The following is a 19,219-nucleotide window of genomic DNA, read 5'->3' on the forward strand; positions in this document are numbered from 1 at the left end:
TCTGTGTGTTCATACCAGGCCTATCCATCATGGTATCTGATGCTATATTATTACTTAACAGATATATTGTGGTGTTCCCTACTGGCTTCAACCTGGTTGCAATTCTTTAAGCTAGGTACTATATAAACACAAAGCTGACAATCCCTGCCCCAAAAGACGTACAATGTAAAACAAGAAGGTTGGGATAAGGGAAGGGAAAGTGAGATAAAAACAGAAGGATGTATGCAATTCTTAGTTGGGAGCTTCCCCTAGCTATTAATATTGAATTCCTCAAAAAAAAAGAATCCTTTGGTTTAGCAGACAGCCATTTTGCCACTGTGCAAACTACTCACTAGTAGGGAACTGGATGCAAGACTGAGGACTGGTCTTCACTATGGGGAGATCAAAGCTGTTGCAATCGATGCAGCAGAGGTCGATTTAGGACCCGCTAAATCGACGGCAGAGCACTCCCCAGTCGACTCTCGTACTCCAGCTCCCAGAGAAGATTAAGGTAAGTTGACCAGACAGTGTCCCCCATTGACACAGTGCAGCGAAGACACCAGGGTAAGTTGACCTAAGCTATGTTGACTCCAGCTACATTATTCATGTAGCTGGAGTAGTGCAACTTAGGTCAACTTACCCCAGTAGTGAACACAAGCCCAAAGTTAAATGGGTCAAATTCGTGGTTGGACAGATGACACCTATGGAGATCTTATGAGTTAAAAGATGACATCTGCTATCAATCTTGAAAGAACACAGGTTATTCTTTTGGCATGCGTGATGTTGAAGTTATTGCCAAAAAAAGATGACATAAAAGTGGTTGCCCAATAAAGGGGAAAGCAGTAGATGAAGTGTCCAAATTGATAATAGCTGTAACCCCTTCCACCAAAATACTGCAAATCTCAGGTCACTGCTGTAGTTTCTCTTTTAGATTTACATTAACATTTTGGTACATGTATTATGCAACCTTGAGTGTTTTCACAAGTTGTCCCTGAGATGGTGTAATCTATTTGAGGCATCCTTAATTTACACAAATATACACTCTTCAAAAAGTATTACCTGGTCTTCATAACCCTGGCCGGTGTCTTAGTATGGCTTCTTGTCAGTTTCACATTGCATTCAATGGAGTTCCTCCAGATTTAAAGTGGTGTAATTGAAAGCAAAATTGGCCTACTGTATATAGGGCTTTTGATTTGTTTCAAAGTGAGTATCAATCCAAAAAGCATATAATTTGCTGCTATGTTTCATACTGCTGTCAACTTGTGAACCTTAAATTGTGCCAGACCCATGCTCTTCTCTAGTCTGAAACTGACAAGGAGCAATGCTCAATATGTATTTAGTGTAGTTACTCCAGATTAAATCAGTGAGAGATGCCCATCTCCTAATAGAAATAGCTGAGAAGTGCGAGGTTGCTTATTTCTGATCATTGCCTCATACGCAACATAAACATAAAACTTTCTTTAGCAAAGAGGCTTATGCTGTTTTTCTCCATCTTCATAGCAGCTCTGGATGCCAGCTCTAGGTGCAATTTACAAATATCTTGTTTTAAGTGTATAATAGTTTGTAAGTAGACTGCAGGTAAAAGATGGTTACTAATTTTGCATAACTGTTGCTCTTCAAGATGTGTTGTTCACGTCCATTCCATTTTAGGTGCTTGTGCGCCGACGTGCACCACTGCTGGAGATTTTTGCCTTAGTGGTATCTGTAGAGCCAGCTCTGGTGCCCCCAGGAGCCCCGTGCTCATGCGCTAGGATATGAGGTGCTGCCTGCCCTGCACCCTCTCAGTTCTTGCTTGCTGTCAACTGCGACAGCAGGAAAGGAGGGTGAGTCATGGAATGGACATGCGCAACACATCTCAAAGAACAACATTTACAAAAGGTTAGTAACCGTCTTTTCTTTTTCGAGTGCTTGTTCATGTCGATTCAACGTTAGGTGACTTGCAAGCAGTATCCCTGGAGGTGAGTTCTGAGTTCACAGATGTGCTGTTTGCCACACTGCTCTGCCAAAGCTGACATCGTCCCGAGCCTGATAGGTGATGTCATAATGGGATGCCAAGGCATGGACAAAGACCAAGTAGCAGCTCTCAAGATGTCTTGAATCAGCACCTGTGTAAGGAAGGCTGATGATGAGGCTTGCGCTTTGGTGGAGTGAGCAGTTACAATCGCTGGTGGTGACACCTTTTCTTGTTCATAACAGAACTTGATCCAGGTGGTTATCTACGAGGAAATTCTCTGAGAAGACCAGCAGACCTTTCATACCATCTGTCACTGCGACAAAGAGCTGTGTCGACATACGGAAGGGTCTAGTTCTTTCAATGTAGAAGGCCAAGGCCCATCTAACATCCAGACTATATAAGATGTGCTCCTTGCTGGATTTGTGAGGTTTCGGAAAGAACACCAGTAGATATGTGTCCTGTTTATTGTGGAACTGACACACCACCTTTGTTAAAAAGGTTGGGTGGAGCACCAGCTAGATCTTGTCCTCATATAACACCGTATACGGGGGTTCCAATGTCAGCACTCTAATCTCGGAGACTCTCTGGATTGACGTAATTGTCACCAGGAAGGAGACCTTCCATGACAAGGAACAGCAGAGAACAAGAAGCTAATGGCTCGACCAGGGGGCCCATGACCTTTGACAGCACCATGTTCAGATCCCAAGATAGGATAGAGTCACAAACTTGAGGGTAAAGCCTTTCTAGTCCCTTCAGGAACTTGATTGCCACGTATCAAGGCTGATTCCCCACTCTGGCACTTAGAGCGCAGAAGATGGGAGCCCACAAGGATTTTAAAAAATTAATACTTGCCACTCCAGGCTTGTAGTAAACTCCCAAGGTTACAGCTACTCCCTGACCTTGGCTTGGTAAATGTTGCCGCCACCACCCAAATGCAAACCTTTTTTTCGGATCACAGGAAAGCGCACTTAGGAATTCCTTCCTATGGGGTACCCTCAAGCCCTTTCACACTACCCCCCTCCAGGGAAGAGCTGAGAAAGAAAACAAAGGAAATTAGCTGCCACCAGCCAATTTAACAACATATGCACAAACCTCTTAGGACACCAAAAATCCAATCCTGTTCTTAAAAAAGGTAAATTTTATTAAAACAAACAAACAAAAAAGAAAATACATTTGGAACTTGGGCTTTTTAAAAGAGCAATTACAAAAATTAAACAACCAAAATAGCTTTCTTGGGGGTTCAGCTTAAAGGTTACACACAAACAAAAGCATCTGGGGTTAGCACAGAAAAGAAATAAACCTAACCGCGTCTTTCTAGACATTTCCTAATCTACTTACATGTTTGGGTAGTCCTATGTATAATCTGATGATTTCCATATCTGGCAAAAAGTTTTTTTTTTTTTATAGCATAGTCATAAGCCCTAACTTTGCTCTGTTCCCCTGTCTCCGGAGAACAACCACAGGACATAAAGGGAACACTATTTTCCCCTATTTTAAAAAGTTTTAGCCTTCCCATTGGCTCTTTCGGTCAGGTGCCCACTCCCTTTTCTTTACCTGGGAGACTTTTTTAACCCACTTACAGGTAAAGCAAGCAGCCATCAAGAGAGACTTTATAGCTAAATGTCTGGGTAGGTGTCCATAAAAGGGAGGAACCCTCCTCACCTTCATTTATCACACCATGTCATTACAGAAAACTGATTTCCCTTGGAACAGAGGGTAGAAGGCTGAGATGGATGCCAGACGAACTTTAATTGATTAGAGTGCCAGGCCTCGGTGCTTGAGATATAGCTGGTAGTCCAAGATGGATTGTAATGAGGCCCAGGAAGGACAAAGGTTCCGGTCTCAGGCCCACTCTGTAAAGCACTTCCATTTGGCTACATAGGTCACCCTGGTGGAGGGTTTTGTGCTACCCATCAGAACTTGCTAAACTTGCGCCGAGCATGCTTGTTTCTCTGCATTCAGCCACGCTGTTAGGCGCAGGGACACTAGCTTTGGGTGCTACAGACAGCCATGGCTCTGTGAGAGTAAGCCCCACCAGACAGATCTCCTAGATCAGCACCTGCACCAGAAAGGCAACCAAGGCTGCCTGCGCCCTAATCAAGTGGGCTGTCATGATCTCCAGCAGGCCACCTTCGCCAGCTCATAACAGTAATGGATGCAGGCTGTGATCCAAGACAAAATTCTTTGGGTAGACACTGGGCAACCCTTCATCCTGTCTGCAACAGCAACCAACAACTGCGTTGACTTACGGAATGGCTTGGTCCTATCTATGTAGGAGGTCAGCACCTGTCAGACATCCAGGGTGTGTAGCCTGTGTTCCTCACCCAAAGCATGAGGCTTTGGACAGAAGACAGGTAAGTACACATTCTGACCTGTATGAAACTGGGAGATGACCTTGGGCAGGAAGGCCAGGTGCGGATGCAGCTGGACCTTGCCCTTGTAAAAGACTGTATAGGGGAACTCCAAAGTGAGCACCCTGATCTTGGACACCATTCAGGCCAAAGTTATGGCAACCAGAAGAGAAGCAGGAGGGCGCAAGAAGCCAGGGACTCAAAGGGAGGGCCCGTGAGCCTTGACAACACAAGATCCAGGTCCCAAGGGGGGACCGGGTCCTCGACATGCAGGTAGAGGCGCTCCAGATTTTTAAAGAACTGCGCTGTCATGGGATGGGAGAAGATCAAACAGCTTTGAAACAGAGGGTGGAATGCTGAGATGGCTACCAGGTAGACGCTAACCAAAGAGACTGACAGGTCCTGGGTCTTGAGGTACAGTAAACAGTCCAGGATGTGTTGCAGTAGGGCCTCCTCTGACTAAAGTTGTCAATCCGAAGCCCAACATATGAACTGTTTCCACTTTGCCAGGTAGGTCGCCCTGGTGGAAAGCTTCCTGCTCCCAACAAGACCCGTTGGACACCAACAGAGCGTGCTCACTCATCCAAATTCAGCCATGCAGTAGCCATGCTATCAGGTGCACCACTGCCAAGTTCAGATGAAGCAGGATGCCGTGATTCTGGGCCAACAGATGCATCCAAAGAGGTAGCTGCAGCGGGGCGGCTGTCGAAAGACTGAGCAACATGCTGAACCAGTGTTCGCAAGGCCATGTCGGGGCTATGAGGATGATGCTCGCCCTGTCCTTCTTTACTTTTATCAGGATCTTATGAATTAGGGGCACTGGCAAGAAACCATACATCAGCACTCCCGACCACAGAATCGAGAAGGCGTCCGACAGGGATGCCCTGTCCCTGCCCTGCAGGGAATAGAACATGTGGCACTTTCTGTTATGCCTAGAAGTAAGGCCCATCTGGGGACCCACCCACCTGCCAGGTCCACCTGAGGACTCCCCGAGCTGCAGAAGATTAGGCTGATCACCTCTGAATGGAGTAATTATTTGTGATGAGATGAGAAGGCTCTGCTGAGGTGATCTGCCATGATATTCTTGACACCAGGCAGGTGGGCAGCCACCAGATGAATATCATCCCGTATACAGAAGTTCCAAAGGCTGAGGGCCTCCTGACAAAGGGCCGAAGACCTGGCCTCACCCTGCCTGTTGATATAATACATTGCAGTTGTATTCTCCGTCAGGACCTGCACTACCCTGCCTTTTAGGTGGGGCAAGAAAGCCTAGCAGGCCAGGTGAACTGCTCTGAGCTCCCTGATGTTGATATGGAGGGGTTAGGTGATCCTGCAGCCAGCGGGCCTGGGTTCTGAGCTCCCCCAGACGGGCTCCGCATCCCAGAGCTGAGGTATCAGATACTAGAGTCAGCGATAGGAACTCCCTGCAGCACTGCTCAGGGATGAAAGGACGCGGTCAGGTACCCTGACGACCCAGTCCAGGGCGTTTCTGTTGGGAACTTAGACCAAGGCAAGCCACACCTGTAGGGGTCGTAGGTGGAGCCAAGCATGGCTGATGATGTTCATGCATGTGTCCATATGACCCACCAGCCGTAGGCAGACGTGGGCCATATAGAGAAGGTAGTTCTTTAGATGGGAGATCAGGTAGAACGTGGCTGAAAGCGTGCTTCCGGTAGGAAGGCCCTGGATGGCATGGAGCCTAAAATGGCTCCAATGAACTCTATGGGCTGGACTGGCACTAATGTGGACTTTTCTATGTTTTTTAACAAGCCCAGGTCGTGGCAGGTGGAACGCACCAGATCAAGGCTGCTCCACACTCGATCCGGAGACATGCCCTTGATGAGCCAGTCATCGAGGTATGGAAACAGATGGACCCCATGATGCCTGAAGTAAGCTGCTGCTACCCACGCCATGCACTTTGTGAACACCATGGTGGCCAAAGGGAAGCACCATGAACTGGAAATGGCACACTTCCCCCACAAAACAGAGGAAGCGCCTGTGCCCCAGGAATATAGAAATATGGAAGTAAGCATCCTTTAAGTTGAGAGCAACATACCAGTCTCCCAGATCCAAGGATGGGATCATGGAGGCCAGGGAGACCATAGGAAACTTCAACTTCTGGAGGGACTTGTTGAGGCAGCGCAGGTCCAGGATGGGTCTGGCACCCCCTTTGGCTTTTGGGATTAGGAAGTACCGGAAGTAGAACTCCTTTCTTTTCATGTCCCAAGGAACTTCCTTCACGGCCCCCAGATGCAGAAGGCTGTCAACCTCCTGAATGAGGAGTTGCTCATGAGAAGGGTCTCTGAAGAGAGACGGGGGTGGGAAGGAGAGATGACCAAAACTTGCAAGGTATAGCCCTGGGCTATTATGTCCAGGACCCAACAGTAAGACATAATCCTCAATCAGGCTGAGTGGTAAGGAAAAAGGTGACTGAAGAAAGGTAGCAGATCTGGGGAATCCGCTGGGGCGTTGCTCTTGACCGTGCCATCGAAACAGGCACTTCTACCCTGCCTAAAGTTTCGCCTGGCTAGGCTGCGCAGGAGGCAGAAGGGCAGTGAAACTAAAGGCAGTGTCACTATCCCTTCCCCTGGCAGGTCTGGAATGCAGATGCCATGACCTTGGCGGCGAGGGAGCTGGAATGGATTACGTGCTGACTGTGTCGTGTGGATGCCTAGGGAACAAGGGTTGCTTTAGTGTCCTTCACTTCATGCAGCCTCGCATCCGTTTGGTCAGAAAACAAACCGTTCCCATCAAAGGGAAGGTCCTGAATGGAGGTCTGCATCTCCTGGGTGAGTCCAGCTGTTTGAAGCCAGAAGCTGCACCTCATCACCACTGCAAATGCCACCAGCCTTGCTGCCAAGTCTGCTGCATCTCACATTATTTGCAGGGCACAGCAGGCCATCAACATGCCCTCCTGTACAAGAGTGCCAAACTCCTGGGCCTGCTCCTGCAGGAGGGACTCCTTAAATTTAACGAGAGTGTCCCATTAAGTTACAGTGGCCCAGGAGGGCCTGGTGATTTGCCACCCAAAACTATAGACTTGCTATTGAATAAATTTTTCTTCCAAATAAGTCCAGCCGCTTGGCCTCCTTGTTTTTTTGGGTAGAACTAGAGTGCACCTGCTTCTCCTTTTCATTGGGCACTGAAACCACCAGTGAGCCATGGAGCGGGTATAAAGATATTCAGATTTTTGGCTGGAACAAAGTACTTTTTCTCTGTTCGTTTTGAGGTGGGAGGGATGGAAGAGGGTATCTGCTGAATGGCCTTGGCGATATTGAGTACCCCTTCATGCACCGACAGCACTATACGGGCAGAGGTTGAGGTTGACAGGATGTTAAACAGAGAGTGTCCTCCTGTTCAGCCATCTCCTCCACTTCCAAGACTAGGTTGTCAGCTATGCGATAGAGCAGGGCCTGGCGGTCCTTAAAGTTATCAGGCAGGCTGGTGCTGGATGGGCCTGCGATCGCCTCACTGGGGTAGGACGAGGAGGACTGTATGGGCGGAGGGGGAGCCTGTTCCTCCTCCTCCTCCGCTGGGGAGGATGGCTTCGAGATAGGCACAGCCTCTTGAGGGTCAGTCACCGGGTGCTCCTCCGGTGCCGGGCCTGATGCTAGCAGCCACTGTTCCATGGTGGTGGCTGACGAATGGACTGAGGGGGGCATTGCCATGACTGGAACCCTCCAGACATTCCAATACTATCAATGAGCAGGCCGCTGCCCTGGCTGCCACTGTCCAACTGCCACCACTGTCAACTCCAATCCCCAGTCCCGCTGCTGAGGCCAGGGTGACCAGCTGAAGCGGCCCTCGGTACTGGAGGAGCCCCCTTCTGGAGACCTAGGTCTCCACTGATACTGGAGATAAGTGCCTCGCCTGAGGGGACCGGCGCTGATGGTATTGTGAGTGGGTGCAATGCCAAGGAGATTGGAGGCAGGAAAGAGATCATTCCCACGGTGCTGGTGACCGAGAATGGCACCGTAACTATGGTCTTGGGGACGGTAACTGGCATCAGTAATATAGAGAAAACAACGACTGTGACTGCAGAGCCAGCAACCAGGGGTAAGTCCTTGTCAATCTTAACGTAGGCACTGGCAACTGGCAGTGCTTAAGTAGACAGCGCACCACTGTCTCAAGGGATTGGCGGCGCTCCACCGCTCCCTGAGGAGCCTTGTCAGCTGGGTTGCCCTCTTGGGGAGCCTTAGCTAAAGCCTGAGGCACTGGTTGCGCAGAAGGAGGCCTATGCTCCTTCATGCTTAGGCCTTCGAAGGCATCAGTGCCGGCAGGGGAGTAGGTTCATTCCCACTCACAGGAGTCAAAGGAGGACCTTTTGTCAGGCTGACGGCCCTGAGCAGGGAGGGCCGACCACAGGGCTCCGGTACAGACAGGCAGCTCAGGGCCCACTCCTTGCTCCCAGCTGACTTGCCCTTTGTCAGTGCCGGGGAACTGTGCTTCTTGGCCCTTTTCTTCAGCACCGGCGACATGCACCAGTGCTGGGAGGACCCCGGTGGCGCACTTTGCGCTGATGCTGACGTGCTGGGAGACTCGTGCCGAGATGGCTCAGACACCAGGCAGAGGGTGGACTCCTTAAGCAGACTCTAAGCCTGATGTGTGTCTCCTTCTGCATGTGAGGCCTAAAGTTCTTGCAAACGTGCGCTTCCCCCAGGCACCTGAGACAGCCACCATGAGGGTCACTAACAGGCATAGGCCTGTTACAGGAGTTGCAGAAGGAAAAGTCCCTGCTGAGACCTAACTACTAACACTAACTAGTGCAATTAACAGGTACTTAACGCTAAAGATAACTATACACAAAGCCTAAAGGCACAAGTCCAAAGGAAGTAACCACAAGTCCTTGATGAGCAAGGTGGTGCTCTGACTGACCACCATGCGAAGTAGGAAGGAACTGAGAGGGCATAGGGCTGGTGGCACCTGATATACTGTGACATGAGCACAGCACTCCAGAGGGCACAACAGCCGACACTACAGGTACCGCTAAGGCAAAAATCTCACATGGGCGTGTATTATACCTAAAATGGAATAGACATAAGCAAGCGCTCAGAGAAGAACCAAAGGTACTAGCGGACAGGTGTATAGTAATGCCTCCATCCATTGAAGTAGGAAGGCGTCGGAGAGGGAACCTCTGGTGAACCCACAGATCAACCAGAACTGGTGACACTATCTGTTCTTCCTGGATGCAAACAGGTCCACCTCGGAAGTCCCACTCCTCTGGAAGATCACACTGACTGCCTCTGGGTATAGTGACCACTCATAGCGAGAGAAGACCCCCTGAAGAGATTTGCCAGTGCATTCTTGGCACCCAGAAGGTGTGACACCACGAGATGAATGGCACACTGTACACAGAAATCCCATAACTGGAGAGCCTCTTAGCATACGGCTGACAAGCGAGCTCCACCTTGCTTGTTGATATAGAACATCACAGCACTACTGTTCATCAGGATTTGAACCATTCTGCCCCTCAGATAGGGAAGAAACACCTGGCAGGCCAAGCATATAGCCCTGAATTCCCTAACATTTATGTGGAGGGCACGAACCTCCTGTGACCAGAGGCTTTGCGTGCTGAGGTCATTGAGTTGTGCTCCCCACCCCAGATCCAAAGCATCAGAGACCAATGTCATAGATGGAGATTGGGCCACAAAGGGAATTTCTTCCAACACTGATCGGGGATCTGTCCAGCAGGTTAGGGATGACAAGATGTGGGATGGGACTGTGACCACTAGATCCAAATCATGTCTGCCGGGAGCACAAACCAATGCCAGCCATGTCTGCAGGGTCCAGAGGCACAGACGTGTATGCTGGACTACTTAAGTATATGCTGCCATATGGCCCAGCACCTTGGAGGCATACCCGAGTGGTCAGGCTCTTACGTGTGTGATGAGGTCCAACATGGCTCAGAACTGGGACTCTGGCAGAAAGGCCCTGGCCTGAGTAGAATTGAGTACTACCCTATAAACTATCTCCTGAATTGGAATCAGAGTTGATTTCCACTTGTTTAGAAGCAGGCCCAGATCCTGACAGGTGGCCCACACCAGACTGAGGCTGTGCAGAACCTGGGTTTGTGACCTGCCTCTTACAAGTCAGTCAGAGGCATGTGTAGATCTATATACTGAAGTCTCACGTAAGTGGCCACTATCGCTATACACTTTGTGAACACCCTCAGAGCAGACAAAAGGTCAAAGGGAAGCACCATGAATTGTAAATGGTGGAAACAGGAAATGGATCCAGAGAGGGGATGATGGAGGCCAGGGAGACCATGTGAAACTTCAACTTCTTGAGATATTTGTTGAGGTGATGCAGGTCTAGGATAGGTCTGAAGCTGCCTCTGGCCTTCAGGATTAGGAAATATTGGGAATAAAACCCCTTTCCCCTCATATCTTGAGGAACTTCCTCTATGGCTCCAATCTGTAGGAGTTTCCACCTCCTGGACGAGGTATTGTTCGTGAGACGGATCCCTGAAAAGGCACAGGGAAGGAGGGATGGAGGAAAATTGCAGGGTGTAGCCAGCTGCAATGGTGTTGAGCACCCAACAGTCTGAGGTAGCCTGAGCCTGCACAGTGATGAAAGGAGACAAGCAGTTCAGAAACAGAAGGGGGGATGGGATCCTGGGTCCAGACTGAAATACCGTCCTCGGGTGCACCCTCAAAATGCTGGCCTTGGGCCACCTGGCTATTGTGCGGGCCCCAACTAGGCAGCTGGAGCATGACAGGGTGGGATGACTATGACATTTAAAACCTTTGTGTCTGTCCCTTCTTTTGTAGGAGCTCTGCCATGGCGGACCCGAGAATCTAGGTGGTAGAGGCGGCCGGAAATGTCGGCCTGAGGCATGTACAGTCCCAAGGAGCAAAGCATGGCACAGGAATCTTTCAGTTCATGCAACCCGGTATCCATTTGCTCTGGAAACAGAACTTTGCCCTCAAATGGAAGATTCTGAATGGACTGCTGCACTTCTTGGGACAGCCATAAGTTGCGTCTCATGGATACAGTGGAGGCCATTGACCTGGTCACCAAATCAGCCGCATCCAATGCCATCTGGAGAGAGGCTCTGGCTACCTTCTACTCTCCTTCAGGATGTACATGAACTTCTGTCCAAGTTCTTGCGGCAGGGAGTCTTTAAATTTACGCAACGAATCCCAGATATTGTAATTACATCTCCCCAAGAATGGCTGCTGGTTAGATATCCTAGGTTGGAGACTGACAGTAGAATACATTTTTCTCCTAAAGAGGTCCAGTTTTCTAGCATCCTTGTTTTTAGGGGAGGCACTTGCCTGTCCCGCTCATTTGCGGCAAACACTACCAGAGATGCTGGAAGTGGGTGTGAATGTAAATATTCACAGTGCTTGGCAAGCACATAAATTTCTTTTCTGCCCTCTTAGACACTGGTGGCAAAGGGGATGGGTCTGCCAAAGGGCCTTAACCACTTTCAGCACCCCTTCATGCACTTAGAGAATGCTGCAGCCACCAGTATGGCAGAGGCTATGCGTTAGCTCTGAGCTCCTCCTGGTGGGCCAAAAGTCATCTGGTGGGAGTGGGTGGAAGGAACCTGCAACTGCCTCGTCCAGGGATGAGGAGGATGACGACAATAACAAGGGAGAGGCTGTGGCACCTTCTACCAGGAAGTCTCCCTTGGAACCGACACTTGCCCTTTAGTACCAGCATCAAAGACCAAGTCTGGTTCCTTCACCAGTGCAGGCAGTGCCACGGACTGCTTATTGGATGTGACTGTGGATGATCAGTGAGAGTATGGGTCTGGCGTCATGAGTGGCTGCGGGTCCAGCTCTAAAAGTCCAGTGCCCAAGCTGACCAATGTTTGTGAGGCTGTGAACTGAATTACCCCTCCGACTCCGAGGAGGACTCCTCCCTCGGGGACCATGGCGGGGCTGTCAGTGCCTCCCTATGTCAGCCCTGACAGGAGGCCAGAACGCAGTGCTAAGAGGAAAGTGACTGGCAGTGTTCTGGAGAATGGTATTGTGTAGGCAGGGACCAGAGTCGAGATAGTGGAGAGTGGCACCGAGCTGGAGACCACGTCGAGGACCTTCGAGGAGTCGGCGATTGGTGCTGCAGCATCACCAACTGTTGCCGAGAGGGGAGCAGCCAGTACCAGGAGGTTGGTGACCGACATTGCAAGGTCAGTGAGCCACATAATGAAGCTGAAGAGTGTGAACATGGAGCCAGCAACCTGGGCCGCAGGATTGGAGACCATAGTTGTGATACAGAAGATCAGGGCCATGATGTGACAGACTGGTGCCATGACTCCAGGACCGGCAACGACCGAGTAACCATTTGCAGTGGTCCTATGGAGAGCTTCCATTTGGAGGGAAGAGCCTTCGCTGACTCTGCAGCTAACTAGGTATCCCGTTGCGTAAGTGGTACTGGAAGGGCCATGAGATCCCTGGCCACCTGAAATGCCTCTGGCATTGAAGTAACAATTATTTGTAGGGGTCCCCTACCGCTCCCAGGAGTCTGAGGTAGTTCCCTGGGTGGGCTTGGGGCCCTTGGTGAAGAAGCTGCCCCTTGCTACTCCACAGAAGGCAGGTAGCCCGAGACGGGTCATTTACCTGCCCTCTCTTTCCTTTCTCAGCGCCAGGGAACACCCTCGTTGTTCTCTGCACCTCTTTCTTGGCATCAGCAATGGTGAATGGTGCCACAGTGAACCCAGTGGAGCATTCCGCAACAATGCAAACATGCCCAGTGCAGAGTCAGAACGGGATGACTCCGAGGCCAGTCTCAGAGCCATCTCCATCAGGAGGGCTTTCAAACAGATCTCTGTCCTTTTGAGTCCTTGGTCTAAAGTTTTTACGAATTCTGCATTTATCTTAAATGTGTGTCTCCCTCAAACGCTTCAGATAGCTTCTATAGGAGTTACTGACCAGCATAAGCTTACAGCAAGCAGAACACAGTTTGAGGTCTGGGGACCAGAACATGCCTCATCCCTCGGATGATGTCCCTAATGGGACCATTAACTAACTCTAACTTACTAACTACAAAATACTAACTCTATTGAACAACTATATACAAGAAACTATGAAAGAACCACTGTAAGTTCTTGCAGTCGCAAGAGGAAAGGCGTTCCAGCACCCGTCAGAGGCAATCAGAAGGAACTGAGAGAGCACAGGGCCGGTGGCACCTCATATACCGGCGCATGAGTGCCAGGCTCCAGAAGGCACCAGATTCGGCCCTACAGATACCACTAAAGCAAAAATCTCCAGCAGCCACATGGGCATGCACATCTAACACAGCATCAACATGAGCAGGCACTTGAAGAACTCCTCCATTTTCTGCAAAGCAAACATGTGAAAGTTCTCCCACTTCCTGAATATCTAAAATAGGAGCCTAGTTCTCACCAGTGCAGCATGTACACTGCACTTCGCTCATGAATATTTAAAGAAGCTGTTTGGTGACAGGGAAAATAACTGCTGAATTCTGGCAGAATAAAATAGTCAATTAAAAACACACACAACTCTTGTAAAGAAACTAACAGTGACCCACCATATGAGAACCCACTATAGCAACCTAATTTTTCTCTTCCCTTAGATAACGTAACTGCACACAGCATATAAAGTACTGAAAAGACTGTCTTGAAACGTAAGAAAATGAATCCGAGTCTGTGTCATGCGGATCACTGTTGAACCTGTTGGCTAAAGTGAATTACTGTAAACAAAATAATTAGAATTTATGTAGCATTTTACATTTTCAAAGCACTATATGATCACCAGGGTCCTAATTCTGATCTTGCACAGGTGTAAACCTATCAACTTCAACTGAGTTGCTCCTGATTTACAACTGTTTTAAATCAAAATAAGATCTAGCCAATTAAGCCTCTCAAAATACCTGTATGACAGATATTATTTATCCTTATTTTACAAATTAGGAAACAAACAGTGAGGGTAAGCAATTGCCCAAGCACACACATACCTACACATAGCTCATATAGGCTCCTGTTTCTAGTTTAAGTTAAATAACTGTTTAGGGCTGTTGATTAATCACAGTTAATTCATGCGATTAACTAAAAAAAATTAATTGCGATTAATCACAGTTTTAATCGCACTGCTAAACAATAGAATTCCAATTGAAATGGATTATATATGTTGGATGTTTTTCTACATTTTCATATACATTGTATTCTGTGTTGTAACTGAAATCAAATTGTATATTATTTTTTATTACAAATATTTGCACTTAATGATAAAATAAATAGTATTTTTCAATTAACCTCATTCAAGTACAGACTGTAGTGCAATCTGTCATGAAAGTGCAACCTAAAACGTGTATTTTTTTGTTACATAACTGCACTCAAAAACAAAACAATGTAAAACTTCAGAGCCTACAAGTCCACTCAGTCCCCTACTTCTTGTTCAGCCAATCACCAAGACAAATAAGTTTGTTTACATTTACAAGAGATAATGGTGCCCTCTTCTTATTTACAATGTCACCAGAAAGTGAGACCAGGCATTTGCATGGCACTTTTGTAGCAGGCATTGCCAGATATGATAAACATTTGTATCCCCCTTCCCTCTTTGACCACCATTCCAGAGGACATGCTTCCATGCTGATATTCTTTAAAAAAAAATAATGCATTAATTAAATTTGTGACTGAACTCCTTGGGGAAGAACTGTACGTCCACTGCTCTGTTTTACCCACATTCTGCCATATATTTCATGTTATAGTAGTCTCCGATGATGACCCTGCACATGTTGTTCATTTTAAGAACACTTTCACAGCAGATTTGAGAAAACGCAAAGGTACCAATGTGAGATTTCTAAAGATAACTATAGCACTTGACCCAAGATTTAAGAATTGGAAGTGCCTTCCAAAATCTGAGAGGGACAAGGTGCAAAGCTTGCTTTCAAAAGTCTTAAAAGAGCAACACTCTAATGCGGAAACTACAGAACCTGAATTACCAAAAAGAAAATCAACCTTCTGCTGGTGGCATCTGACTCAGATAATAAAAATGAACATGCGTCAGTCCACACGGTCTGCTTTGGATCGTTATCAAGCAGAACCAGTCATCAGCATGGATGCATGTCCCCTGGAATGGTGGTTGAAGCACGAAGGGACGTATGAATCTTTAGTTCATCTGCCATGTAAATATCTTGCAACTATGGCTACTACATTGCCACGAGAAAGCCTGTTCTCACTTTCAGGTGACATTGTAATCAAGAAGCGGGCAGCATTATCTCTTGCAAATGTAAACAAACTTATTTGTTTGAGTGACTAGCTGAACAAGAAGTAGGACTGAGTGGACTAGCAGGCTCTAAAATTTTACGTTGTTTTATTTGTGAATGCAGTTTTTTTGTACATAATTCTACATTTGTAAGTTCGACTTTCATGCTAAAGAGACTGCACTACAGTAATTGTATGAGGTGAACTAAAAAGACTTTTTACTGCGCAAATACTTGTAATAAAAATAAATATAAAATGAGCACTGTACACTGTGTATTCTGTGTTGTAATTGAAATCAATATATTTCAAAATGTAGAAAACATCCAAAAATATTTAAATAAATGGTATTATTATTGTTTAATCGTGTGAGGGTTACTTGTCTCTATCACCTCATTAGATACTCACTGCCCCTACCCCCAACACAGGGACCCTGAATGGCGTAAGGAAAACCTCTCGTGTTAGGGGCAGTGGGGGGATACTGGTGTCTGTGATATTTCTCTCCTTAATTAACCCAGGACTTTGCAGTATTAGAAGTGCTTGGGTCTCCCCAGCCCCATCCCAAGTTGAATCTAAAGGTACGTCTACACAGCCCACAGCAGCAGGTCTCCGAGCATGCCTCCTCTCTAGGCTTCAGAACCAGAGCTCCAGTCCAAGCTGCAACGTCAAACAGCCATTTTTACAGAACTACCACAAGTCTGAGTCTATCAACCGGGCTGAGAGGCTCGCTCTCAAATGCTGTGTAGACATACCCTCAGAGGTCCTAGTGCAGTTTCCATATGACACAAACTAAGGAGCTGGTCTCTTCAGCAGCCGGGTCTGGTTCTGCCCCATGCTTCCCCCATCATACTGAGTCAGAGTAAGTTTAATATACTGTCATTTTGCGTAGTAAATACCATTCCAAGTGCTCCTTGCCCTCTTTTGCTGTCAGACTACATTACTTGGCTGCTGGATCAGACAAGAATTATAAGTTAAGCGTGATTTACCTGTTAGATAGCACAGTTCAGGGATCAGGTGGACAACACGTGGTTCAACAGTGCTATTCTGCTTACTTTTCAATCGGCTAACCAGCATAGGCTGATTTAGGTCAGTCAGGACTATATCATACTGCTGTAAGGTGAAATATTATTGAGGAAAAGATTAATCAGGAGACACTGTACCACGTTCCAGATAATTAGTCAAATCTGCTCATAAGCTGCAAGCTATTCCAGTGGCTGTGTTTTGGGCTGTACAATAAAGACCAAAATAATCTTGTCCACATATAGAGATACATGCATTCCCCCAATCTGGAGGTACAAAAGGGAAGGAAAGCAGACTTTTCCAACCACATGGGATTCCTCTTGTCTAGAGGAATTCTTGTATGGTAAAACTGGCAGATACCTCTAAACCAGTTATTCCTTACTCTCCCGATGTATAGGGCATATAGTGCATGAACCAAAACAGGCAGTGCTTCAGCCATCCACAGCTCAGGGGATGGATCCTCAGGAACCACAGCTAATTCGACATAATTCACAACAGGCCTGAGCCTGTTCTAAATTGCACCAGTTGTCAAAAACAGCCCCCAGGATTATGGGGAAGGCAGAGAGTAGGGTCCAGTACACTGAGAATCTGGCTCTATGTTTTTATCCTGTGCTTCTAACATCACTCAAAACTACTTTCTGGAAAGATACTGGGCCTTATTCCACTGAGTGTTAATCGCTACCAAATAGGAATGACTAATATTTTACACAGGTCTAAATACCTACACAAGGTACAAAGCAGTACACAATCTTAAGTTTTCTTGTACGACATTTTCTGTTATTGTTCTCATGCTGCCACCACCATCAGCTACTATATTCCTTTTCTGGTTTCCACATGTATGTAGAATAATCTTTTGCTTCCACTGAAAGTGATTCCTGGCCAACCAAAAGGGATAAGAATGAAGTATTGTCTTCTCTGCATAACATGCCAATCCCTACCTTTCTGTATTTTCTTGTATCTGTAAAGAACCAGTTCATATTATAAAGACAGAGGTTCTAATTCACTATCACTTCCAATACAACTCAGACACTAACAAAGGAGAAAATTGAATCAAAATGCATAGAGGGACTTTATACCTGTAGACAAAAAGGGAGGTATCTGACTAGCTAGCTACTTTATACATCTGCATCAATAATTAGAATGAAAGGCCAGATTCTGTTATCAGTTATACTAGTATAAATCAGGAGCAACTCCACAGAAATCAGTGGAGTACTGGATTTACTCTGGCACTAACAATAAGATCATTCAGGAAGACTATATTTGAAGGTACAAGGCCAAATGCACCCAACAAATGTAACAGTCCCAATTTTATCTTTTGGCCTAATTAAACCTTTAAATGAAAAGCAGCAATACTTTACCTCAATCTAATGTCTCAAAATATGATTAGGATAGGATGCCTGCAATAAGACCAAACGTAAGCCTGCCCTTAAACATATGAACAAGGGCAAAGATAGATAACAATGGCATTTTAACTACTGTAAAGTTGTGTTTCCAGCACTGGAACTAATGAAATACAACCCCTTTTAATGTGTATTGTACATGCAGCATCTGGAGTATGAGCAGATTTTTTCCATATAGCACTTTTATGTGCTTTGAAGCATACTAAACACAAAAAGGGACTATTTCTAGTCTTATTGTACATTGGAAATATAGATTTTTATATATTTTTAGATATTTAAATATTTTTAGATATTTAAAATTACTTCTAATACACCATGCAATATAGTAGTGATGAGTGTGAAAATGCTTTTTGCCACACTCTAAGTGTACTCATGATTTTATTAATGTTCATAAAGTATCTCAAATCTGTAAGTACCACGTAAGTGTGAAACATCATTATTCTTAGGATTTCACTGTAACTTATTTTTTATGCATGTATGTTTATGGATGGAGCAATGTTTGCTCTTACTTGCCAAGCACTTACTTACAGCACTCTGTCCTGAGAATACTTTAAGACAATGGAACAAGTTAAAGTTCTGTTACTTTTCATAAAAGGTTAAGCCGAACACTCTAATATACAGAATGCTGTTAATAATATTTCATACTTAAAGAATTATTTCATCTTCAAAACACTTTACAAACAGTTCCTCATCCTAGAATCTAGCAAAGAGTTACCAGAGTCTATTAGTAAAAGTAATTTTAAATATCCAAATGTAACAGTACTGTATTTCCAATGTACATCATACTACTAAAAATGGTTCCGTTTTTGTGTTTAACATAGAAAACTTTGGTCACACTTGCCACAATTACAGCGCTAGTACATTCAGAAGCAACCACACAATCAAAAAAAATTATATTATTTTGTAACAGTTTCCTAGTTTTTAACCTACCTGCTTATAATAATCAACATAAGAGATTTCAGTGCCATCACGTTTTGGAAATGTGTCCGTTGGCTTCACACACCAGTCAATATCATCAATACGGTAGGTTTTATTGTTATATCTGGGAAAATGCACAATAAAAGTGAGGGGATTTAATTGCTTGGCCTGTTTAAGTGTGGTATAGTCATAAGTCTTTTCCAGTATAGAGACTTGCCCATTTGGATGTATGTAGAGGGGAAGCTTAGAATGACACAACAAATATCAGTTGTATGTGATACTGTCTTCTATATTTTCTCAAAGGATAAAGCTTGCACCTTTAATGAATTTTCAGTAGTACAATAAAAACCTTTTTAAAAAATCTTATCAAATATTACTGCAAAGCAGACTGATTAATTTACAAAAGACAGTTTTAACATACATGTAC

The 19,219-nt window shown here is 46.0% G+C and overlaps 1 protein-coding gene across 2 annotated transcripts in view; it reads right to left on the bottom strand.

Annotated features, from left to right (window-relative positions):
- The window catches only part of PIWIL4 (piwi like RNA-mediated gene silencing 4), a 70,469-nt gene that overhangs the window by 40,450 nt on the left and 10,800 nt on the right, over window positions 1–19,219 (bottom strand). For both annotated transcript variants that reach the window (XM_032762859.2, XM_032762858.2), the window contains 2 exons: window positions 18,805–18,916; window positions 16,441–16,564 (listed from right to left, as the gene is read on the bottom strand). In XM_032762859.2, coding sequence (XP_032618750.1) covers window positions 16,441–16,564; window positions 18,805–18,916 — 236 coding nt within the window. The remainder of the gene's footprint in view (window positions 1–16,440; window positions 16,565–18,804; window positions 18,917–19,219) is intronic.

The sequence above is a fragment of the Chelonoidis abingdonii genome, chromosome 1 (genome assembly GCF_003597395.2).
Source record: "Chelonoidis abingdonii isolate Lonesome George chromosome 1, CheloAbing_2.0, whole genome shotgun sequence".
Taxonomy (NCBI): Eukaryota; Metazoa; Chordata; order Testudines; family Testudinidae; genus Chelonoidis; species Chelonoidis abingdonii.